Source organism: Myiozetetes cayanensis, unplaced genomic scaffold, assembly GCF_022539395.1.
Source record: "Myiozetetes cayanensis isolate MyiCay16 unplaced genomic scaffold, myiCay2020 scf4, whole genome shotgun sequence".
Classification (NCBI taxonomy): domain Eukaryota; kingdom Metazoa; phylum Chordata; class Aves; order Passeriformes; family Tyrannidae; genus Myiozetetes; species Myiozetetes cayanensis.
Window position 1 is genome coordinate 34,626,433 of NW_026087631.1, and position 26,339 is coordinate 34,652,771.

General features: G+C 38.4%; 1 protein-coding gene across 1 annotated transcript in view; it reads right to left on the reverse strand.

Annotated features, from left to right (window-relative positions):
• ATG10 (autophagy related 10) overlaps positions 1-26,339 on the reverse strand; it is a 59,715-nt gene that overhangs the window by 5,053 nt on the left and 28,323 nt on the right. The window contains exons 4-5 of the mRNA XM_050329229.1: positions 14,887-15,013; positions 8,647-8,744 (exon numbers count right to left, since the gene is read on the reverse strand). Of these exons, the coding sequence (XP_050185186.1) occupies positions 8,647-8,744; positions 14,887-15,013 (225 nt within the window). The remainder of the gene's footprint in view (positions 1-8,646; positions 8,745-14,886; positions 15,014-26,339) is intronic.

Consider the following 26,339-nt stretch of genomic DNA (forward strand, 5'->3'; position numbering starts at 1 on the left):
ATTCTCCACGTCAGATTTAAACAAAAAATAAACATCACTTCAGGTAACACGTAATTGTGGGCAGTATCTGTGCTGTCCTGCTCTCCCCCCTAGCCAGCAGGAGTTTTGTTGTCAGTACATCTCCTGTAACAGCACCATTTATTTTCTCTGTCATAACTGCAGCTCTTCCAGAGGTAATGGCTTCTGTGCCATTTTCTCCAGTGCTACATTAAACTGCCTTCAAGCATCCATCACAACATTTATGGTCTCTCCATTGATGATGGTGCAAGGGATTTGTGCCCCAAACTGCCTCTGTCCTGATCTGTTTTGCATGATACTGCTTTGCAAAAATAAATCTGTGGAGGGGTGTCAAAAATTTAATGTAGGATACTACCAGCAAACCCCACATCCTGTACCAACTAATGCCAGACATTTTCCCAGCAGTTCTCACAGTCCCAGTCGTCAGATCAGAAAAAGAAGGTAGAACTAATAAAGTATGTCCTTGTAATCTCTTCCATGTAGGAAAAGGAAATAGTGATGTAATGAATAAAGAGGATGCAAGCTTTTCCCAGTTTTTGACCACATTTACTGAAACAAATGCCTGGTCTTGAGTAAGAATTCTTCTCTCAAGATTATACTCTAATTTATGTTCTTCATATTCACAGTCTGTCATCTTCTTTTTCATTCCTTATTTTTATATACATCAAAAATAACTTACTTGTCAATAAAATCCAACTCTACACAATCAGAAAGAAAGTAGTAAGATTTTTCTCTTCAGACTGACCTTGTGTCCCACAACCAGAAGAGTAATTGCACACTTGGAACTTAAGGCATGTTGAGCTTGAGGGATTTTCCTCTAATAACAGAATTACTTCAATGGAAACTCTGTTAGTATGGAATCAGTACACTGCAGATGCAACATTAAGGAACTGTAATTACAATCCTTATAGAAGATGTAAATAATAGTAATAAAGCTGTTGATAGCATAGTAATTGTATAGGGCTTCTCCATCCTACTGACTTAGGGTTACTGAGGAAAAATCCTTCCCTAGGAGGGTAGTGAGGGACTGGAAGGGATTTCCCAGAGAAGCTGTGGCTACCCCATCCCTGGAAGTGTCCAAGGCCAGGCTGGATGGGGCTTGGAGCAAACTGGGATAGTGGAAGGTGTCCCTGACCACGGCAGAGGGTAGAACCAGATGGACTTTGAGGTCCCTTCCAACCCAAACCACTCTGGGATTCTGTGATCTAACAGGTAACTTACTTAAAATCACCTTGATTTCAATTTACAAGCAGAAGCCAAGCCATCCTACTGGAATTCCTGAGGAATGTTTCTCTAACTTTGCCATAAAACCCAGAGAACCTATAAAATCCAGTAGATGAAGATGAAACAACTTCCTTCTGCCTGTGACAGCTGCTGAAGAATGGCTGTGAAAGTGCAACTACCACTGTTCTGCATTTTCTTAGACAATCAAAATAAATCTGCAACAGCTCCGAGCAGGCAAAACTTGAAGGGACCCTGATGAGACAAAAAAGTGCAAACCAGACCAAAAAAAAGCAAATTTCTGTCATTACTAAACCTCTCTTTGGAAGAAGAGGCTGCAAAGTGATTGGATTTACACCCTTTGCAGACAAGCAGTTGCAATTGCCCTGATGATTCAATGTCTTTGTTCCACATGTGTTCCCACAGACAGACCAATCAACTTCCATGACAAATTTTTATTCATACCTTTACTACCACCAACCCCACGCATCCAATTAAGCTGGATCCTACCCTTTTTTCATCAAATACAAAGCCCATGATCAAAAGGCAACTAAATGGCTACGTTTCTCTGAGGAAAATAAAGGTGCTTTCGCAGGTCCTACAAAACAGAAACATAAGGACACTAAACATAGGCAGAATTTGAGATGAACCACACCTTCTAATTTGTACCCGCTGTTTCAAATCTATCATGGATTGCAACGAAGGTCCCTTCCAACACAAACCATTCTGTAACTCTATAATTCAAATTTTATCCCCCTAATCTGCCCGATTCTAGAATAGTTACAGTTTTGAAGAGGTGGTAATTCTTTTTTACATTTTATAGCTTTATTATTTTTTAAAGGTATTGAATAGCTAGCAAAGGAAAGGCAAGAGATGTAATGCAGGAGAAGCAAAACAGTAATCAAGAATAGCCAACACAACAATATAATTATATATTTTATACATACAAAATAAGGTTTGAATTATTAAGAACAAGAAGAGTCAAAGCACTATGTGACACTCAGGCAAAACTATGCTTTTAAAGCTTAACGAGCTTTTTTAGAGCTTTAAAGCTTCTCATAAGCACATAACTTGCGCATTTAGGATTCTTCAAGAAAACTGTACGGTTAAAAATTGGCAGGTCTGAAGTTACATAGTCAAAAAATGGCATCTCAGCCATTTTCCTATGAAAATAAACAGATGATTCTTCCTCTGTGCTTGCCAAAATAAGACTAATTCAGTTGTCACCATTTTAGTTATGTAGCATACAGTCTTAATTAATTACTATTTAAAATCTGTTCTTAAGTAATGAGATTCATACAAGGTGCAAAATGGAACGATCCAACAAGCTGTGGAAGTATGGAAAAAACACTGGAGACAGATTTCCTACTCTGATTAAAAAATGATAATTTAGGAAAATAAAAAATCCATAGTGGCATTTGACAAATGTGCCCTGAAAGGGTTCATTTTACAGTCCCAGGAATCCCAATGGTCCCTTCAGCAGCGCATCCCATCTCCAACACGGCAGTTGCAAAGGCTGTTCTAGGAGAACACAAGTCTGGGCTTTCTCTGTGTATCACTCACCTCATACTGCTCCAGTATATCTGCACCAAGAATGGTGGAGGACAGTCCTCCAGGTCATTTTGCATCCATTTATGGACAAGTAGTCTCATGAATTTGTCTAAATGCTTTTGAACTGCTCATACCATCTGCTTCCACCACTTGAGAGCCCAGGTGCTCAGGTATAAATGGCTTTCTGTTAGCACAGGTACCTAACTTCCATTTAAGTGGCACTTAAAATGCTTTTGTAAATAAAATTTAAAAAATAGTTTGCACTGCCTTTTGGTGATTCCAGTTGCCTCCCAAATGAAGCTGAATGTGCCATATATGATATCCACTTCTTTCATATTGTGCAATCCATATTGTGTATTTCAGAATTTTTAATAAGGGGGAATGTTCAGTAACCAGCTTCATTCCAGTTGTGAATTCTCAGATGTCATGGCAGTGGGAAGACACAAGAGCAATCCACCTTAGCCTACAAGGAGAGATGCTGGAGCAGGAATCCAGGAAGTTGCTGTTACAACTTATTCCACCAAATCTCTGCTTGGAAAGCTCTGTGGAAGCAGAACTACTTCTACATAAACTACCTGTAAACGCAAGGCACTTCCTACAGAATGGGAAATAATCAAGAGAATCAATACTACTACACTGTAATTCATTTGATTAATTACGTACCTGCGTGGAAAATTTACTGAACCTTCATTTCAGATAAACTGATGAACTCAAGCAACAAAAGTACCAGGTCTTTAAATTAGTCAGACTGGGTTTTATGTCCATGAAGCCTTACTGGGAAAAGCAAGAGTACATTGTAGGGCAGCTAAACATTAATAGTTAATGCCTAGTTTTAAAATAAATCCTGCTTGCTAGCTTGTACAGTACTAAAGTTAGGTTTAAACCCCAGAATTTCAACACATTGTAGAAAATTTTAGCGGGAAATAAATATTCACCCAGCTTTCCCACCTCTAGGTCTTTTCCCTGTCAAACAGCTTTCCAGTCTGCACTGGTAAGACTCCCTTTTCTCAGGAAGTTGTACTAATAATTTTCCAAAAATATTAGTAGAGGATCCATAGCAACTGTTGATATGATTCAAAATGATTTAAGAGAGGTCTTAGCAACTTCTGTTAAGATATACTGTATACAGCCTCCCCCACTTAGCAAAATCCCACAATATGGCAAGAAAGATTTGTATGTCTAAGAATAGCTACCTACACATATTTTTCAAAATGATTTAAATCCTCCCTATCACATTTCCAGCAAGATGTGCCTCTACAACACTATGTCAGTGTGTTCTGTTCAGAGTTTTGATTCTTTCTCCTTTTTGAAAATCACACTATTAACATCCCTGCCATTTTAGAAATAATGTTTATTGATTTTTCTGTTAACACTGTAATAAATTAAGTGATGTAATGGACAGGATTATTGAAGTACTATAAAGAACATGTCTTTCAGATTCCTAACTCCTGACTGAAAAAGAACAGACTCTGGATTAATACAGAGGTAGTGCAGTTCTGTGCTGTGATTTGGGTAGTTTAGATTTGGTTGATGATTTTTTATATGACAGAGCAGACATGTAAGACATATAACAGAGATTACATTACAGCTACCTGCTAAGTATCAAATGACAGATAAAAAACCACCTCATTCAGATTAAACTGAGAAATAAATGCTTGAGAAAAAAAACAGACGCAAAACTCCTGATCACTTGCTATTCTGAGACTTAGGACACAGTCAGTGTCAGAATGGTCTGAATGACTTTTTTTGGAGCAAAGTGCTAAACCAGCAAAATGCTGGTTTATTATTGGCAAACCCAGAGCCAAGGAATCACACATGAAATGTACTCCCTCCAATGGCTGTTGATAACAGAAGTAATTGTATCTGAGCAGTGCTGGTTAAAGAGGAGGGGAGGGATGGATGGACACGTGCTCTACCACTCTGGAATCCTGACTCACAGATTGGTTTTTTAGACTATTTCTGTAGGATCTATATTCTGTAGGATCTGTAGCCACCAAACTTTTGTTCTGTTTTATTGGGTAGTTTCAACCTTTGAGCTCCCTCTAATAACAAAGTTCGATTTCTACCCCTTGGATATTTGATTTTACATTTCATCATCACTAAGCATTGATTAAGCCTTAGCACACACACTTGATTGTGTTTATGACTTTCTTTTCTCAGGGAAAGGTCAGGCTTTATGACAACATCACTCTGTTAAAAACAAAACGGTGATACTTAGTACTGACTGTGATCAGGTTCATTTATCAGCTTTTAAAATTCTCCTGCCAGTTTGCTTCTACCCAGAAAAAAAATCAATGAAGACACAGACTAGCACAAATAACAAGAATCAACAATGGACTTGGGCATGTACACTCATAAAATTAATAAAATTAATAAACTCAGCTTCATCATAGTCTTAGAAATGCATTTTTCTCTTGAGTCTTGTCCCTCCTCCCGCTGAGGTCCTTCTACTTTGTATGCACTTCTATAAGTATTCATCAGGGCAAATAAAGGATGAAAAATTACTATATTTCCAGCTTCCACAGCAAAGACCCAAACCACACCACACAGAAGACTGGCTACAACCGCAGAGTCACTTTCTGCTGTTCCACATCTCCCACTCATCCTCAGAGATTCCCAAAATGACAAAAAGGTCAAATGCAGCCTTTAGAGGTTAACTATACATTAGTTATCCCTGTTTTTTAAATTCATGGTTGTTACACCAAGCACATGTGATAAAATACGTTCACCTTTATAATTGTGAAGATTTTTTCCCATTTGTCTCATTCCTGTTCTCTATTCTCTGTTGTTTTTCAACCTTTTTCCTATTCTTGTGGAGGTTTTTTTTCTTTCAAATTGCCTTATCATTTAGCATTTGATCATGGCCCTTTCTGGCTGCCATCTTTTTAACTGGGCTATTACACCACAGTATTTATGTGGATATTACATACAGAAGGACTAGTCTGTTTGAGCTGTTTAGACAATGCCACCATGTATTTGTGTGCAACTTATACATATAAATATATGCAAAAATATATGCAAAATATTTATGTATAGCTTTATATAGTGTAAATAACTAATACTGATATTATATTTTATATTATATTTATATTATATTTAAATAACTAATATAACTAACACTTATAAATAAGTAATATAAATAACACTAAAAGCACCCACCAAGTTGTAAAAGTAAGCTATTCAGGAGAAAGGCATGCAATATCTGCAATTCCACTTCTGAATCTTTGTAAAAAGAAGCTAAAATCCACAGTTGGCAACAATTCTGGAAGGCAACATTAATCCATAAATACTCCTTAATTTTCCTGTCATTGCAGAATTAAGCTACTTCCAGCTCACACAGATCTTACCAGGTGTGCTAAATTGATGTCATTATAAGCCATCAGGAAATACCCACAGAGACCTGTAGCAACATTTAGAAGTTTTGTTAAACAGCTGTGTGTTCTAATTGATTTATATTATTTAAAACAGCTAAAGCAAGTTATCGCCGGATGTAGCAAAGGGATGACTGAAGGCTCCAGGGAGATTTACCTCAGAAGAAAGCCAATCACAGGAACTTCATTTGAGCATTTTAAGGTTATTACTAGAGGAAGTGCAATTAAATCATCACCATTTATCAATTATCATTATAAAATACTACGCAACCTTATCATGTTAATTTATTTATGAGAAGGTAACTAGTTGACTTCTGATTTTTCCAGTAATCTAGTCAGTAAAAATATTCAAAGACGCTTTCTCTGAAAACGAGTATGACGTTCTACAACAATCAAAACCACAGAAGTCTGAATTTTACATAAAATTCAGTAAATGCCAAATACCTACATTCTTTGGAGTTCAAGCAATGTCTCAGCTCCTGATCTCAGATATATTTTACCACAGAGAGTATAAGCCAAAATACAGTTGTATCAGAAATCTGCACAAGGCATGGCACCTACATTTCATAAAACATATTGGAATAAAAGTCCCAAATGATTAGTGTAAGATCCTGGATCTGGGAGGACAAAAGAAACCAGACAGTAAGCCTTTCTTCTCCTAATCTGCCAATCAAAGTACAAATCAGCCCTAGTTAAAAGTTAAGTAATATGTGTGGACACTGGTAAGCTCTGTTTTTCCTCCCAATGCTGCAGTGCTTGTAGTATTTAAAAATCTGTATCTGTTTTGGATTAAAATCTTAAACCTTTTCTCTCTGCTGTTCATGTGTACTGAGTGTTCAAGCCTGATTTGATGAGCCTGCCCAGTGACTTGCATTGTAGGGTCTGTGTCCCTGCAGGCAAAGCCTAACCCACATAACAAAATGGGTCAGCAGAGAAGCAGAGAGAGAAGAGAAAACTCCATATTTCCATTCAGAGCCCTGATTCATTTGAGGGAGGAAAGCACTCTTTTTCTTGTAGACTTAACTCTTGCTTTGATCTGACGCTTGCAGGCTGGTGCTTACAGTGTTTGTATTATCTCCCATAATCTCCTTATTTCAACAGGAAGTCACATTTTGCTGCTTATATATATAACTTTACTAAATTTCTACAACAATGTTCTTCTTTTCCTCTTAGTTCATGTTTGTCACTGGATTCACAGTGGCTGAACTGCCTCTGGAGAGGTGTCACAGAGACAGGTTCATCTCTTCACACATTTTTCCACCCAAAACCCCTGTTTCTGCAAGACTTCGTGTGTATGTTTCTTACATACAACTCCAGTTATTAGATGCAGGACAGTTTTTACTTTACCGTCCCTTAACAGGTAAAAATAATCCCCATTTTAGAGTGACCTGTTTTTCCTTTTGGCTTCCACCACTCTGATTTTACACATTCCAAACATACTGTTTATGCCTTGTTCTCAGTAGTGTCACATTATTACATTATTTCATTAAAACCTAATTTTCTCATCTTCATTCATAGACAAGTCAGGTAATTAATGTTTTATGTAAAAGTGTGTATTACAATAATCTGCCAACTCTCAGCTGGAATTCAGACATGCCCAGCAAACACGAGAAAAACAATGCTTGTTATAATATAAATAATAGTCCATGGCTGCAAAAAACAAGAAAGCCGCTTGTGTTCCCATGGCTTAGTACCATCTACAAGTAGGCATACTGTAATTAAACTGTATTATTTTAATTAGGGGAACACCTGTAGAACTCACATCCCCGTTGTGTCAGCTGCTGTGGTAAGAGACCTGGAACAGCTAAAACCAAAATATCAAGGAAGGAAAGGGGAGGGATAAAGGACACATTGGTATCTTGGTCTGATGGGAAAAAAAATTCACACCTGGAGAGTCTCTAGTCTTTGTCCAAACTTGCACTGGGGAGCTGGAGTAAAAGCGAAGAGATCAGAGCAACCAAGTCAGCTCTGAACCATGTTTCACTATTAGACAGTAATAACTTACTGTTTGATGAGATACAAACTTTCCCTCATTGAGTCCTGAGGATTGCAAGTCTATTTAAAACTGAAAATGACACAAATTACCTTTTTGGTAATTTGATTACCAGACAACCCATGAAGTGTTACAATAATATCTTTTACTTATATAAATATGTCTACTTTTGTATTTACCCAAATCCACAATTACTCAGAAATCGCCTGAATTTTTCTGGATTGGCTTTGGAGGAGTATTCTAAATGTGAGATACTGTCAAACTAAGCCTTAAATGGCAAACGCTTATATATTCTTTCAAACTCAGGACTGAAACCACTGCTGGTAACTGGCTAAGCACAAGCAGAGTTAGACTTGCGTGTATATCTATGTATACATATTTATTTTTATATTTATATTTATTACTTGTGTCCAGGAAAGGAATAAGGCCACTGACAATTCTCAGGCATATATTGCATTCCCAAATTTTTGTAAAGGACCAGTGGATCCTCACCTGCTGTGTGATGGTGTCCCAGGGCCCCTCCTGCAGACGATCCTGGTAACATGGATGGACACTTCTCCAAATTTCCTCTAGAGTTAAAGGTCTTCCATCTGTGATGGGGGAGAAAAAACCACCCCCAGTCAGAGCTCTTATGCATATCTTTAATATGCAATGGCAAAATAGTAAAACTGAAGCTAATTTTGTAAAACAAAAGTTTGGATGAGATTAATTTAAAACCACAAAATAACACCATGAAGAGTGATCTAGTGCATAAATACGTCCAATGTATAATGAGAAAGTGGACAAAATCTAAGGAGTAAAATTCTGCAGATAAAAGTTTGCTGCGTTTTGGTAACCTACATGCCCTTAATTTTTTTCTTGAGCTCCGTTTGTATGGTATTGTTGCATCAGATTTTTAGCTATGATGTTAGAATTATGCCAAGATATTAGTGTCAACCACTTAGAAAATAAGCATTTCAATTTTTAATGAGCATTTGTTTATGGCAAACAGAGTATTTTGATACACTTTCAATAAGTAGCTTCATCTTGGCATTTATCAGGTGTCAGAAACCATCATCCTGTAACAAATAGTTTTATTCTACTGACATTTGCATGTCTGTAAAATGAAAAAGAGTTATTCACACAATTAACATTTGAATACCATGTTTAGATATAAGTTCCAACCAGCTGCCTACTGCCTCTCTTTTATTTTTTGCATATATATTTATAAAAAAGCACCAAGTTGTGAACTTATGGAAGCACCACATAGCAAAATCATGTGGCGATTAAAGTATCTGAGGGGGTAACAGCATATTAACCAGCTATTCCATGGCATCCTCACAGGCACAAGACTTCTTAGACCATCATGTCCACTGTCTTATGATGAAGGTACCAGAGCTGTGCTGGACATGGTTTGCTAATACTAAGAAATCTGTATTTACAAATTCTAATTTTTCTAAATTCTAATGTAATTAACTTTAGAAGGATGTATTTATGCTCACATCACCTGTGTGCAGGTAACAGAAGATGCCACACACACCTGCAATTCTGTTTTCAACCTGCAGAGACAGTTCCAAAATCTAGAATAACACTTCCTGATGCAACATTCGATTTGCCACTCCACATTTTGTTCTGTATACCTTCCCTTGGGAATTTTTATATCAACACCTGAGCAAATCAGCCCTGTTGCACATTCTTGCAACCCACTGAGACCTTTAATATCCATCTGAGCTGGTAGAGCAGTCAGTAATTGTTGCTGCTGGCAACAAGGGGGCCACTGTGGCACCTGCTGAGCCAACCAGCCTCTCGGCTTTGTGCCTCATTCTTCCCTGTCATGGAGCTGAACTCGGGAAGTTCAGCCAGAAAGAGGAGGAAACAGCAGCACCAAGCCAAGAGAAGTGGCAGGAGAGGAAGGCAGAGGCTCAAGATTCACCATCACTACATTTACTCATCACCCACCCATGAGGACACAGTTTGCTCCGTGTCCCAAGGCTCATCCCAAGCCTAGATGGGATAGTTTTATTATTAAGCTGTTTAGACTACAACAAACTTTTCTGAGAAAAGCCTCTCGATAGCCCACTTAGGGTTAACTCGATCATGTCACCACAAATAAGAAACAGTTAAAAAGCAGGAGGTTGAATGCTCTCTTACAGCAGCAAGGTGAGGCTTTAAGACCACAGAGGAGTTACAGCTCTCAGCTGGTACCTTAATTCCTGCAGACTGGAAATTCTTTAGGCAGGCAAATTCCACATATATTCTCAGAGAAAATTTTGAGGCTTCCAAAGTTGCTGTACTCTGTTTTCTTGATGTTTACTGAGGGTTTTGAAGAATTTCTGACATTCCCACTTAAAAGTTTTTAATAATTTCTGAGATTCCCAATTAAAGGGTTTTTTTTACACTTTTGGGTGAAATGGTGCACAGAACTGTTTTGAGGCATCATTCTGACACATTTAATAAAAAAGCAATCTTAAGAAACCATTGCCAAAAGAGAAAAAACACCGTTACAGCTAAAGGGAGTATCAGATCATACTAATTATTCAATCTCATTTATGCTCAAAGCCACAATAAAATCAGTTCTTATGGGACATGGTCTTAAGAGCAGATGTATTTCTGAGAAAGCACATGGTGGTTACATGTTTCTGAGTTCAGGGAGTAAATCTGCGTTCTGGAAAGTACTTCAGCCAGTTCCAGTATGGTTATGAATACAGTAAGTCATGCCTTCAGGGTTGGAGGAAGTTACACTACCTCAGAAGCTCACTCTCCCTAACCACTGATTAGCATGGTTCTTGTTGGCTGGGATTTAGCTGTATGTCACAGAGCTAGATGGATTTTGAGCAGATCAGCTTGAAAACTAAACTCCTTCTCTCTTTTCTAGAGGAGTGAGGCTGAAGCCCTTACTGATTCCCACTAGTTCTGCTCTTTCTTTTCAGTGTTTAGACAGTATTTATGACAATTCCTATACCTTTTCAGGTAAAACAAGAAGTGTGAGATGAGCCATCATTTTCTTAGCGGGCAGGGTAATTCCTGAATGGTGCCTGTGCTCACCTGTGATTGTGTTGCTGCTACTTCACTCTGGTTTTTTAATGTATGGCAAGAGGTTTTTGAATGTATGGCTTCAGATGAAGGGTGGTTTAGGAAAAGACCAAAGTTCCTTAGCATCTTAAAGACGAAGAAAAGATGTAAATACTCTGATATTCTGCTGATTAAAGAAAGCTTACTGGACCTAGCCCAGCCCATCTGGCCAATGCCAGCATTGAAGAGGAAGGATAATTGCCTACACCATCTGTCTCCAAGAGGGCTAATTGCTGACATCACATATCAGCAGGGGTGATGTCAGCAGGGGTTCATGCATTTCTTCAACTACCTACCTGGTAGTCTCAAAAGCCAGAGAAAGGAAGAGGGGCTCCTGTTTCTGGAAGGTATGGCAGGCATAAGGCTGATTTTTGGAGAAATGAGCCTCTGAGGTATTTGGAACCACAGCCCTGAGCCCCTGACACAGACTGTTACTTCAGGAGGTCTGAATTCAGGAATATGTGCCACGTGGGGAAGTATCATGAGGTACTGAAAAACGTTTCTTATGTATATACATGTAGCCTAAAAATATCTTCTTGGCATCCTATAGTGTTCCCAAGCATCTTTCCAGACACACTCATCACGCTTTAATCATTATTTTCAACTGAAGTATTTGTCCTTGCACAGAACAAGATCTTCCGTGTAAATCTACACCCAAAAACTACCAAGAAGTTTAGATGTCTCTCAGAATGTTTTAGTTCTGCTGCAATTAAAATTTCAAACCTTACCTTACACCATTTTACGCATCAAACTTCATCTCAAAAAAAAAAAAAAAAAAAAGAGGTCTATAGATGAATTCGAGAAAATAAGCTATTTCATCCAATTTAGACAGCAGCAAGGATCAGGGTACAATGCAACTTTTTCCCTTCTGCAGGAAGAAGTGATCTGTAGTGGTTGAACATAACTGGTAGAGGTAGAGAGAAGCAATGTCTTCACTATACAAGCTCCTAAGGATGCCAACCAAGCTGAAAATGACAGGAAAATCCCTCCAGAAACTCTACAGGGAGCCTTTTTCCTAGGACGGACTGTGGGAGACCAAGTCAGTGGGAACTGGACTCACATATAGTGGGAAAAAGGTAGGATTTCATCATTCTAGAAAAGTTTGTCAAGAGTCTGGCAGATTTGGACAGGTTGCATCAGCTGCTGTTAGAACACACAAAGTGAGGAAGTGAATACAACAAAACTATTCTACCAGGTTGAACAGAATTATTATTATTATTATCATCATCATCATCATCATCATCTAGGTGTAATGGCCATTGAACACACTGCCAGGAAGGAAGCAGAGTTTTGGATTCAAACTCTGTGTCCTGCTCCTGTGGAAAGCAAAACAGGGCAGGGCTGTGGAAACCCTGGCAGGATTACAGCTCACCTCCACCCCCTGCAACAGCTCTAATTAACATCAGGATCAGTACGGACAGGACTCAAGGGAAACCATGAACAGCTCACAAAACACTGGTGAGGAACTGATTCTGTTACGTAATCTACAAATAATGGTAGGAATTTAGACTGGGAAATTGAGGAAGGTGTCTGGAAAATTCTTCCTTGATTATTTCAGATGAGGAATGCAGTGAGTATTGCTCGTTGTCTGAGAAACAAGGTGAGGAGCCTATCACATGAAGACTATTACCTCAAAGGAAAAAAATCTCAGGGTATTGCCTTGAATTTTCCTCATACCAGGTTTGGGACAAGATAAAACATACATTGCTCAGGTATCTCAAGAGATTGTGAGCGACTGTCACCTACATAGTCTCAAAAAACCCATGTTGGGACCTTCAGAGAGCACAACATAGGCAGGCAAACAATGTGCAGGGAAGACAGAATTTCAAAGGTAAGCTATCCAAAATTAAAATCAGAGAATACCTGCTGAAAACATTGTAGGAAACACACTTATTGCCACCATTTTGTAGCCTTCTTTCTTCAAGAGTCAGGTATACTTAAACGTTAAAAGAGAAAGTAAAATTCTGAAGAGAAACCAGGTGACTTCAGGAAGTATCTAAAAAAAGCGCTTGCTTTCCATTGTGAAAGGTTCCCAAGAACTGTTCTAAAAGATAATTGTACTTGCAGGAACAATTACAATTCTGTACTGCAAGGGGAGCTGTTTGCACATAATACCATGATTGTGCATTAGATCATCCACTGGCTCCTGTAATACTCACTTCCAGCTATAAGGAGTCATGTTTCAACACCTCCGATTCCCTGATGCTGACAAGCTAAACAACTTGTTTTGTCTCTGTGAGCTCTTCTCTGGTGATTAACTGCTTATGGTGAATACTAATTATATGAAAGTACAGTACAGCAGAGATAGTGTCCTACTTCCTCTACCTGCAGCATCTCCGTCCTCTTCTTGTAGAGACAGTGAACTATTAATTCAGCAAAAATCAAGAAAATTACATTTTTCAGGACCACAAATAGGTTAACCTGTCTCTCACAGCAAAACTTCCTTTGTCCTCCTGTCTGCAAAATAAGTTTAAAGGCAAAACAACGCACATTTGTAAAAGCCTGTAATAAAGCTAGAAATAAATTTGCAGCAGGATGTGTGCAAATGAGTTCTGTTGGTGGTAAAGGCAGAGCAATGTCCCCAATTCCCCATGTCCCAGTCGGAAAATTTACCCCAAATTATCCATTCCTGAAACTGCACCTCAGACTAAAATCTTTCCACCAGGGAGTCTATGAGAATTTGTTCTCCAATTTTGAATGTGAAGTGCCTTTCAAAATGCCAACACTGCAAAATTAGAAACCATTAAGGCAGAGAGTGATTAAATCTACCAAACACATATAAAGCAGCTTAAGCTACTTTTTAATTAAAAAAGAAAAGATATCACTGGCAACATTCAGATATCTTTATCTAGATAAAGGTAAGATATTATTCAAAACAAAAAAGAATCATCTAGGTCTGAAAAGACCTCTAAAATCATTGAGTCCAAGCCTTAACCCAGCATAGCCATGTTCAGCACTAAACCATGTCCCCAGGTGCCACATCCACACATTTTTTGAACACTTCCAGGGATGGTGACTTCACCACTGCCCTGGGCAGCCTGTACCAGTGCTGGACGCAGGCTTTGGGCAGTGAGGAACAGAGCACAGCCAATGCCGCAGTGTGATCACTCTGTGTGTGCTGATTAAATAAGTGACACAAACAGTGGCCTTGGGTAACAAGATGCATATTTCAGGAAGGAAAGATGATCAGTTAGTGGTTCCAGAGTCAGTTTAAATACAAAAACTCAATACCATATTGGTATTATTTTATTTTCCCTTAAGCAGCAAATTTAAACAGAAAACAGCATACAATTTTAAAGACACATTTAGACCCCAGCCTTTTGGCTCAAATTCAGGCTCCAAAGAAACACACAAGCTCTGGGATTATGCCCACTTACTGCATGGCCCAATTCAAACATGCAGCATTAAGTTTCTGCAGTCATTTCAAGAAAAGGAACAAGAAAAATGACGGGTAGTTTTAGTCAACCACAGGCAAGATGCCAGGAGCCAAAGTTCAGCCTTCCTCAGGCTGAGGTGATATCATCTACTCCACGGTCCTCAAGCTCTATGTTATTAAATTAACTGGTGAGCAGCCCCATATCTTTCTTATTTTACACATCTGTTCCTCACTTTAACATAGAAATCCATGTTTTTAACATCTACTGCATCCCACATATTTAATACACGATTCGTCGGTCTTACCTAAAAAGCATGCTCTGAAATAAAGCACAGGCACTTGGTAGCTGCTGGAGTACAAGACATGATACTCATAGCGAATCACTTCTTCTGTTGTACAAACTCCAGCTACTTGACAATCATCCAAAGACTCCTAAAACAACAAAAATAAACAGGACAATACATCAACTTTTGTATTTGCATCAAGGGAAATTATCACAAATTCAATAAATGCACAGAACAGAAGTAATGGCAACTACCCCTTTCACAGTAGTACTCATGTAAATTCCCAAAGGAATTTTTCAACACTAGCAAGAAAACCACTGAAGTCCAAAACCTTCAAAGACATCTTACATACTAACTTCCACAAACTGGGAACTATGTGTAAGCATTTCCAGAACCGAGATCTTCTTAAAAGAAGACCTGAAATGTGTGAAAATCTTTATGGCACAGTGTAGGAAGATGGCTGGGGTTAAAAGTAAGAGGAGACTAAGGATTATAGGGTAAAATGCAGATGCGTCTCCCTGGACGGAAATACAAGGGTTCCCTATATAACGATAAGCTTCTGCTATGGGGGATGGAAGGGAGGGTGGTGTGGAGACACTATGGCCTCACTCTATAAAAATCCCTGCAGGGTGGGAACATGGAAGAACTTTCTGGTTCAAAGACCACATAGTACCTGTCAACCAAGAGACAGAGATGAAGTGCTCTGCAGCTGAGCCAACAATTATACTGAAATCCTTGGAATCCAACATATGACCACCCCCCTTAAGCATGTGAAGTGAGTTTACATCAATCAGAGATAAAAGTATTAATGACTAAAGTCACTCAAGCTCCACCTAACCTAAAGAGATAGTATAAAAGTAAGGCAGGGATAGGGGGAAAATTGAGGGAAGACTCCACTAAAACTGCTGGTATCTGTTCTCTCCCCCCCATAGGGGCCTATTGGATAAGAAACACATTCTATGTGGGCTGAATGGTGTTTTTAGGATCAGAGCCTGTGTTTGCTTTATAGGATATTAGCAGACCACTTTGAACACATTTTTGCAGTCAGACACTGCCACTGACGACCCTGAACCTTATTAACCTGTCCCAATTTGTATTAATAAAGAGTGGTATTCCATAAACTGTTACAGTGAGTCCTTCACAGCTGCTGGTAGTTGCCAGTGGTGGTTAACAGGTTGGGAAGACCCACTGAGGGGTCTCCACCCTGTTGGCTGAGCCCCTGCTGAAAAGGGCAGTCGAATCACTCTCCAACCCAGTGAATCTATTTAGTGAAGGGTCCCCCCCACAGGACGCTGACAGACTGATTGGGCACAGGAGTCTCAGCTTCCCTGGGGCACCAACAGACAAATAAATCACTGAGGATCAAGAAAATCTCCCACACACCAAGGATTGGGTAAACCCCCCCTTCTTTTCACGTGACACACAGTAACTGGCACAGCAAAGTTACTACATCTGCATCTCTCCTTGTTACATTTAGTACAGAGCATTTTAAAAGTGTATCCTTAAATAATCTGGTTTTGCTTGCCAAAAAGACAAATCAAATGCATCCACCAAAAATTCTCTGATCTACTTTCTTTAAAGGCTTTTTGCCAGGGGTTGTTTTTGCTAATAATGCTTCTAAAACTGAGATTATTTTTTTTACCTGTTAATGTATATTTCCGGTGTAAAGTAGTAAAGTTAGATTTGAACTAAATCATAGGAGATGGAATTAACTGCATCGAGATATACCCCAGCTGCAGCCCAGACTTCATAACATTTCAAATTAATATTCAAACAGTACTAAGCACCCAGTTGTTTGGACTTTTCTAAAAACTGTCATTACTCAACGTCTCTCAAAATGGAACCATTAAATTAATAATACCATTAAGATTAAATGTTAAAACAAACTTTCCAAGAAGACACTATGGGTGTGGACTTGTTCAGTGCTCAAACCTCCAGGCTTACATGCATGAACTAAGCAACCATAATGCCCCACAGGTTGGGTGTGCATTTCACAACTTGGCTATTGCCAAGCAGCTTTGAATATTGGCTTATGGTCTCTGTCCAAGCAAAACTTAAAAAAAAAAAAAAAAGATTGAACAGAAAAGAACCACCATCCTCTGAACACCATGCTGGCTTAACACACAAAAAATTCAAAGCTATTTTGCATTTTTATCTCCCATTCTCACTCAATTCAGCAATGGATTAATCTATAAAGAAATATAAAAAATTATAAACTGTAACATGCAAAATATTTTGAGGGGTTTTTCCTGGTGTGATTTTCCACAGTTTTAGAGTATTTGACAACCAGATGCTGCTGAGGCACATGCATAGAAGTTCACAAATGGAAAGCCCAGAGCTTGGGAAGCTGCAGACCAAGGAACTGAAGGTACATTTTTGGACACTAAATGAGTAGCTCACAGATGGTCACAGAACAGAAGTTTCCTGGAAAATTCTATATGGCTGCAGGAATGGTTGATTTTAGCTTATAAGGGAACAGGCATCTGAAAGGGAACATTAAAAAAAGTGCTCTCTGTGTTAACCTAGTTTTAAAAGCTGCATGCCAAGAGATCCTGAAGACAACATGCCAGAAGGGACAGTGGTGATTTCTGTACCCATCTTCATGGGCCCGTAAAGTCTGGTATGATATGCCCAGCTCCCATGTACATGTACAGTCTTTTCCTCCTCAGACGAGTCATACCTGCTGTAACATACAAAATACACCTTAAAATATATATATATCTCAAGGAAAATAAAAATTTCTCCTTTACAGTATGCTGAATTGGCTTTACAGTTGATCAGGGCTTCAGTGAGAATAGCAAAAGAAAAACCCAAAAGCAGCCCAAAAAGCTGCAAAAAAAAAAAAAAAAAAAAAAAAAAAAGCAGCCTGTGGAAAAAAGAGAACAAAATTAAAATAATGCAGCTACAGCTTGGCTTTCATGTGTGTAGGGGTGGGGTAGAGAACGAGTCTGTACCCAGGACTGATAAAACATTAAAATTCACAAAACCCACTCAGACCAACCTCCTGGAATCAACATCATGCTGCTTCTCAGGCATTAATGTTTCATCACATATCATGGCCTTGCCTATTGCTTAGTCACCAGCTTGTCCCGCCTTTACAGACACTTCTGGAAATGGCAAAACTACCTGTTCATGTATTCAATACTATAGTTCTAGGAAAAAAAAAGCTGCATGTATGCACTGCTTTAAGGATAACATGGCTAATTTGCGACTATTTTAGATCTCCATACAAAGGCAGACAGCTGAATCCTTCTTAGAGTTACTCTAATACCCTTTCCACTCAATAAACAGCAATTTCATGTTTTCTTACATAAAAAGGCACATTGTTGATGTGCAATCCTGTACTTTACAGTCTCTGTAAGTACAACACAAAGTATTTTTGCAGGGAAAGTACAATTTGTAGCCTAAAAGTTTAGATGGTATCTCTCTGGCTGATGAGATGAACTTTGCTGATGAGATAAATAAAATGAGTACAGTCATTTTACGTAATCTTTAGAACATATAAAAATCTATGCATGGCTGAATAGAGCCTGGAAGCCCCAGAGAGTTTCATATTAGCCCAAAAGATTTGGTTTTCAGTATTTGACCAAGTACTGATAAAGCCATAAATATAAAACACAGGTGCAACTTATTAAAAAAAGCCCACAACAAAACGCAAGCCTAATTTTAATGATAGCCTATTATATTTTTTCCTTGAATAATTCTTCTAGTTACCTTTCCTTTTATATATTATTGTCTCTTTTTTTTGAGCTAATGCTGAATTATTTTAGTTACTGCACTAGACAATATCAAAATAATTTTAAATTTTGAAGATTTCATAACTGCTGCAAAACACTCATACACATACACACACCATAAAAAAAATTCATAATTTTGCTTAGAAGTTCTAAAGACAAAACAAGCATATCTGCCTTAAAAAAAAAGTAATTTAAAATATTAACAAAAAAGGTGTTTCAACCAAATTGCAAGAATTAAAAATACTATGAAGAAATTTATTTCTCATTTTGTTTTGTTTCTGCTTTTCAAATTTGCCTGCATGCTTGCCATGCTTCAAGTTAAAATTGTGAATCCAGGACTGACTGAAGGTTTCCCAAAAAACCAGGAAGTTTTCACTGGGAAGAAGCTGCTCCTCTATTGCTCTCAGGTAAAATCATTTACTAACGAACTATTGAGCACATGTTTAAAAGGAATGTATGTATTAGAAAAATGATAAATGGGAACTACCTAATTAATTACATTAGTTCCATCACAAATGAATTACCCCTGATTTTAATTTATATAAAATTGTCCTCAACTTTTAAGTATTCCCCTAAACAAATTAAGTCAATTTGTTCCTTTTAAAATGCTAAATTATTTAAATCAATAGATAAGAAAGGATGCCAGATTGTCATTCCAAAGGCAAAATAACATATTTTTACTATTTCTATTCCTCTTGAGGAAGCCGGTAAGTTGAAAACTCCTGGTAACAGGTTAATTTGACAGCAGCAGAGAGTTAATAGTGTGTTTGGATCCTCTTTGGTGGCACCTGTGCTCTGCAGGTTGAGAAGCAGTAGGAAGGTGTGGCTTAAGGAGATCATGAAGGAAAGGCAATGCAGGCAGGGTAAACTGGGAAAGTGACAGAATTACCTAATAAAATAGGGATTTTTCTCTGCTGACACCAAACATATCCCTATCTCCACCTACCTGCTGAGCCAGACTTCCTTGCTTAGCCCAAATTCTCTTCAAAATGAAGAAGCAGACCCTTTTTTGGGGAAAAGCTAAGAGAACTGGTTTTAAAGAACAGTGTATTTCTCCTGGATCTCAAATCACTGTTGACTTTCTTCTCATTTTCATGTCCCTCATCTCCTTTCTTGCAGCCCTGACCCCTGTTTAGTCCTGCTGCAGGCCAGGCTCCAGGAAGATTCTCCTGCAGGATTGGGAAGAGGTGATGCAGGCACTGCTACTGGTAGTGCTGGTTTCAGTGTGAGGGGAAGGGAAAGGAGATGCTGCTGAGATTAGGAAGCAAATTCTACTCCATTGCTTGGAATGGACTTAATTTCATTTCAGCCTCTAAAGCTGAAAACAAATGTACGATTGCTCCTTTCCTCAGAGACAAAGAGCTGCCACTGAAATACAGGAGGTTTAAGGGAGCAGGTCCTCTCTCCATTCCACACACTCCCCTTGGCAAACAGGGAGATCTGAACACAAAAACTGAATGGTAGGACAGTGTTCAGAAATAATTAAATCAGAGTTTAGGGTGGAGGGTGTGGTTGTACAGTGAGATCGTATCTGTACTCTTTATTCCTCCTGGGTGTTCCCCACAAGCATTCGGACTGTGCCCCACTTTCATGCGTGCAATCCCCACAGATCTAGTCTCTGCAGGTCATTTTGCTGCAGGTTTTGGTCCCTCCTGTGCAGAATCTCAAGTCATCCTCCTCACACACATTTCAAACCTCCAGATCTGATCCTGCCTTTCCCTCCTGCACTGAAAACACACATGTGAAGTCTCAGTGGCCAGCAAGGTAATCCCAGGTGGAGAGGGACAAACTCAGTGCATTAAGTGATTGTTACTGTTTTCCATTCACTATGCTCAAACTTACAGGCTAATCAAAATTAGTCCAGTGTACCATGGCCTGTAATAATTTAAGTGTAATATGACTGGTGTACAAAAGACTTCACTACCAGTTGCATCATTTTTATACATGTTGATAAATTGCTCTTTTATGTGAAATATATGTGGGGAATCCAAAAATGTCCAGATGCTTTCCGATGCTGCCATCATCAGTGACACATGAGGTAATAGGAGGATAACAGAAGTGGTCTGAAGCATCACAAAGTTATTTTATGGATTTATTTTCTGTGTGCACCTACAAAATCCTCCCCACTATCCTGGACTTACTGCACTTCAGTCAGACAAGTGAAGAACCTGGTTAAATACTCAATAACAGAGAAAGAAAGTGGCCCTAAAATAATTTGGTGATGCCTGAAATACCATGTCAAAAGAGCCTTCTTTTGGAAGACACAGTTACCTTGAAAAGTCACTATGTCACCAATGGAAAAATTCAGAGGTGAGTTAGGGCAAACAGCTAACTGATCCCTGAAAGACATCATTTTCCAAAGGGAAGTCTTCTGACTGAATTCAGCACCCTGACTCTGACACTGTGAAAGCATCCAGTCATTATAAGGATGACTATTTCTCAAAAAAAAATTTCTCCACACACAAACGTTTGTCATTCAAGGCATACCAAAACACCAAAACCAAGACTTCCACCCCAAAAAGACATGGTACATAAAATTGCAGTAGTTCCTAATGCATTAACAACCATTTCTAACAACTGGAAATTAGATTTGTCTTTTGATTGCCTCAAAACCACTATCACAAGTGAAAACGAAGTCTTTTCAAGCAAAAGAAGCAACGGACCGTGAAAACAGAACAGTTGTGAATTTTATCTTCACATAAAGGTAGTGAATTGCTACAAAATCACTCTTCATTCTTCCCAGGTTGTCACATATAAAATGCAGAATTTGGTGTCTTTTCTCCTCCCCCCAGAAAAACCATTTTCTCTTCTTTTAATGTAGAGAATATAAGGGTCTTCTGAACAGAGCTGAAGCACCAAGGCACGCTAGGAAACCTCTTCTGGTGGAAACAAGAGCAAAGCTGGAAGGAGAGGCAAGGAAATCGAAGGAGCAAGAGGGACATGGCCCAGTTGCTGAGGGAGGATGGACTAACCTGGACCACCTGAAACTCCCAAAAAGAAGGTCTACCTGAAGCTATGGACACACACCTTGCAGAAGATCACAGGAGTCTCACCTATAACCTGTAGGGATTCAATTACTTCCACAACTTCCTACCAATATTCTCTGCCACTGTTACTCCTCAGAATTAGGAATTTATGGCAGTCCTTCTTCCCATGGAAGTGTGGTGAGATAAGAAGCAATTCGAGATGGTGGTACCTATACTCTCTCTTTTTTGCCACCTGCTTTTCAGTCAGAATCACAGAATTCAAGGTGGAAAAAGCCCTCCCAGCCCAATCCCGGCTGATCCCCACCTTGTCATCCAGCCCAGAGTACTGAGTGCCATGTCCAGTCATTTCTTGGACACCTCCAGGGATGGGGACTCCACCACCTCCCTGGGCAGCCCCTTCCAATGCCTGACCAGCCCTTCCAGCAAGAAATTCCTCCTGATGTCCAACCTGACCCTTCCCTGGCACAGCTTGAGGCTGTTTCCTCTTGTCCTGTCCCTTGTTCCCTGAGAGCAGAGCCTGACAACCCCCACCAACTTCCCCCTCCTCTCAGGGAGTTGCAGAAAGCGACAAGGTCCCTCCTGAGTCTCCTTTTGAAGGATTTTCCCATCATTTTTTCATTATCTTGCATTTGTACAAATTGAAGTAAGTTACTACTTGAGGTTAAGTACTATTCCACAAGATTATTGCTTCTTTTGAACTGAAGTGCTTCCAGGACTGGGATCTGTGCTTCATAATACACAAAAAAAGAAGAAAAAAATCCTGCTATGCCATAAGACAACACTAGCAGTTCAGCTGCATTTTAGGTCAGCTTTATTATTTTAGAACAAGGATTATTACTTCTTCTTTGAGAATCTCATTAGCAACTCAGTTTTCACCATGCTTAATTCAACAGGGAGACTGACAGCAAATGCCTACAAACCTTTACTTTTTAGAAGACAAACTCAAATCTTCATTAATTTCTCAGATGGGAAACTGTATGAAAACGATGCCAAGACTGACAGACAGTGTTTAACAGTAATTCAAGTGAAAAACTTACAGACAGAAATGCTCAAATCGTCACAAAATCTGGCGTTGTAAAAAACAAGAAATTCGAAATTAAGGATTACAATTAGAAGTGGTTGTGCTAGAGCCCACCCAGGACACTGTAAGGGAACACCCATGACACTGGGACAGTGACTTACTGTAAGAAAGATATTACTTGGATGCTGCCCGCTTCAAAAATGAAATAGTATCCAATTAACTTAATATCTGTCAAAATGATACAACTTGAAAGTTACCTGAGATGCCAATCTAAGCTTGTCAATAGACTATATCATATAAGCACAACAATAAGAAGCAATAGTCATAAACAATGTGGCTTAATTACAACCGGCATATTTGGATATGAGCGATCCAATTATATTAACTATATGTTAAGGCTAAAGCACATATGTTAACTCCCTTATTAAGAAAACAGAAGGATGACACTAAATCATAATTATCTATTTCAAATTCAAAACAACATGAATTCAAAAATTTTAGCTATCACTCAAAATAATTACTAATTTACTCAAAACAATTAAGAAATTATTCCTAAAATCAAAAAAAAAAAAAATCTGAAAGTAATCTACACTTAAACAAAATCCAGTGATTTATTTTCTTTTTGGAAATGTGTAAGTATAATAAATATATATTTTAAATGGAACAGGGGCAGACCCTACCAAGTCAAGTAAGTTCAGCTTTTGCCCACTCTGAAAAACGGTTAATTGTATTCATATATGATGCATTACAGACACATTTATGTTGTACTTTCTAATCACGGTTACAAAGGAAATGCAAAGCTCAGAACTCAGACTGGGGCAAGTCAACAAGCCCTTCAGGTAATTTTTTAAACAAAACATAGTAAGAACATTCTAAATATTAACAACTACAATGTTATCAAATGTCACTGATCACAAACAGACCAAATGTATATTGGAGAGATTCATAGTGGTTGGAAAGTACTGAATTAACTTCCTTTACTAGTGTGATCTCAAATGAAAACTGCCATAGTGTATTGCATGATATTATTAATTTCCAGGGACGTGGCACATAATAGATCTCAATGCAAATTTAACCATTTGAAATTTGCTTTACAATTCTTTAAAGCCAAATAGAAAATCTGCATGTTTTTGTCTGGAATGAACCTTCTAAGAGTCCCCACCTTCATTTAAACTGTTTTATTTGACCAGAAAGCCCAGTACAGAATTAGAATACCCCAAAATTTCCACTGCTGTATGTGGTAGAAAACACATGTAATGGTTAACACCATCAAACAAATATAATGAGCAGACAACATCACTGTGGTAGGAGGTTTAAAAACACCAAGAAATGGTACAACTGTACATACCTACACTCAGCCAAGCTCATGTACAGCATTACTACAGAAATTTTACACCTATTCAAAATCCACATAATGGCTGAGATGTTAAATAAATCAATTTAGCTCAGCTCAGGGAATTATTCTTTCAGTTGAACTGCTCAGTACAAGGTGGAAGACCTGAAGAGACTGTTCTATATAAAACTGTTCAACAACCATACCTAATTTTTCCTTCAAATTTTTTAAATAACCTAGGTAAAACACTTCAAGCACTTAGCAAACAGTTCCCCAAAAAATGTTCAAACTCAACATCCCACAGCACAGGAAACAAGAGGCAAGGGAAGAGCTCATAATCATAGACATGCAGGGGAAGAGCGACAAATTCGCTCTGACTCGCAATGTTTTATCTGCTCTCATTTTCCTCAAAAGCTGCTCCATGGCTACCGGAGTTAATTTTCAGTTTTATTGAAGTATCTCAGTGGCTATTTCATACCCTTTTTCCCATTCACACCTAACTGAAATCATAGCTAAGATGGTGAAGTATGTAATTGGTTAAATTTCTCTTGTTTTTCAAAACCCAGATATTCCAAGTGTCCTGAAGGCATTTAATTCCAAAACAGGAAGCTGAAGAGCAGAGCACTCAATAATTCTAATCATGTGCAGATCTCTTGGAAAGTATTTTCCTAAACATTTGCTGAAAGAACCTTTTACTGTACTGCGTGCTGCTGCCTGTACCCCAAACAGGGTTCCACAGCAAGATAGTTACTACTTTAATTGTCTCTGGTTATGTAAAGGAATCAATCTAGAGGCGACTAAGACCATGCTATCCTAAATATCAAAATTCAGCCATGTGCAAAACAAAGGAAGGTGGGAGAGAAAAAGCAACTAAAAATACATTAATATATTTTTACCATCCTATATGACAACTTTATTCATAAGGCAGAGGCTATGAATGGTAGTGTGCACCAAAACCAAAGACACAATTTAATTGATTTTTTTTGGTAACTTCGCTTTATAGGTTTCTGCAACTCAACTGCAATCCCTGAAGGAATAATTTCAGAGTCAGGGTCTGGTGTCCATATGGTATTTCAAACAGTACTGTCGAGTTCCCCGTTCCACAATGTTTCAGGTAAAGGAAGAACTCTGAGTTTGTGACTTTGTTGAGTCTGGAAGTAACACATGAGCAGATCATGAATTTACAGCTGCAGAAAGCAGTTCCCAAGTACCAGGGTCTTTCATATGCTGAATTCTAGAGGATTCTGTCCAGTTTACAGAAAAAAAGGGAATTTTTTTAAAATTTTATTTCAATGTGCATATTTCCACAAACATTTGCGTACCTATGCACAGTGTGAGTGTAAATATGTGAAATTTTTCTTTTTACAGCAGACTTCTATCCCAGAGGACTCCACTTTGGATTTTGTGGAATCACAGAATCATTTGGGTTGGAAAAGACCTTTAAGACCATCAAGCCAAACCATTAACCAGGATGTTTCATTCTTGATAGGCATTCAAACAAAACTGGCCTCTCTTAACAAAAAGACACCATGGTCACTCATGCTTACAGTCATCTCTAGTACAGTTAGTGGTTTAAAACAAGAAATCAGGAGAAAAGTGTTGTGAGAGATTTGCCTGTTACCTAAACAGAGAAAAAAACATAGGTGAAGAAACAGTAAAATATAAATAAAATTTAAAAAAAAAATCCTGCAGGAAATCATGTTTCTAATATTGGCAAGACTCATTTTTTATTAGACGCGACACTTGAACTATTTATTCTATCAAAAGAACCTGATTTAACAAATAAAAAATATTTTTATGTGGATTAACAAAGTTTTAAGATGATTTCAGGATAGCTGCTTGTGCAAAATAAATCAGACTCAGAGATTTCATTTATATACAAGTATGAATACACACAGACAGGTGCATACATGATATTAAGCTTATTTGACTGTTGGGTCTTGCTCAAGCTCTCAAAAATAACGAACTGTAAGACACCAAATCAGCTGGGAGTCTCAGACTGGTAGAGATCACTGAAATTTTAATGTCTGGGACAGAAAATCAGAGTGTGCTCTGCTTTCTAGGATCAGCCAGCAATTTTACAAGGTAAGGAAGTGGAGGTTAGTATTTTACAACAGGTCTTTGTATGATGGACAGGGAAATGTGTCCTGTCCGTCAACACCTAGGTGATCACAGAGCAGTATTTCATGGGTCACTCCTGTACTGAGTACCTGTCAAGAGAAACTGTCCATGATAAGCCTTTCTAAACCTATGGTTAATGATTAAAATATCTGAGAAATTAAGGAAGATAATGAGTTAAGGCAGAAAAAATAAAATGGTGAAGGACTGAAATTTGGAAAAGGACTAAATTTATCTAAATCAGAAGTACTAAAACTGCCTACAATTTACTCTCTGAA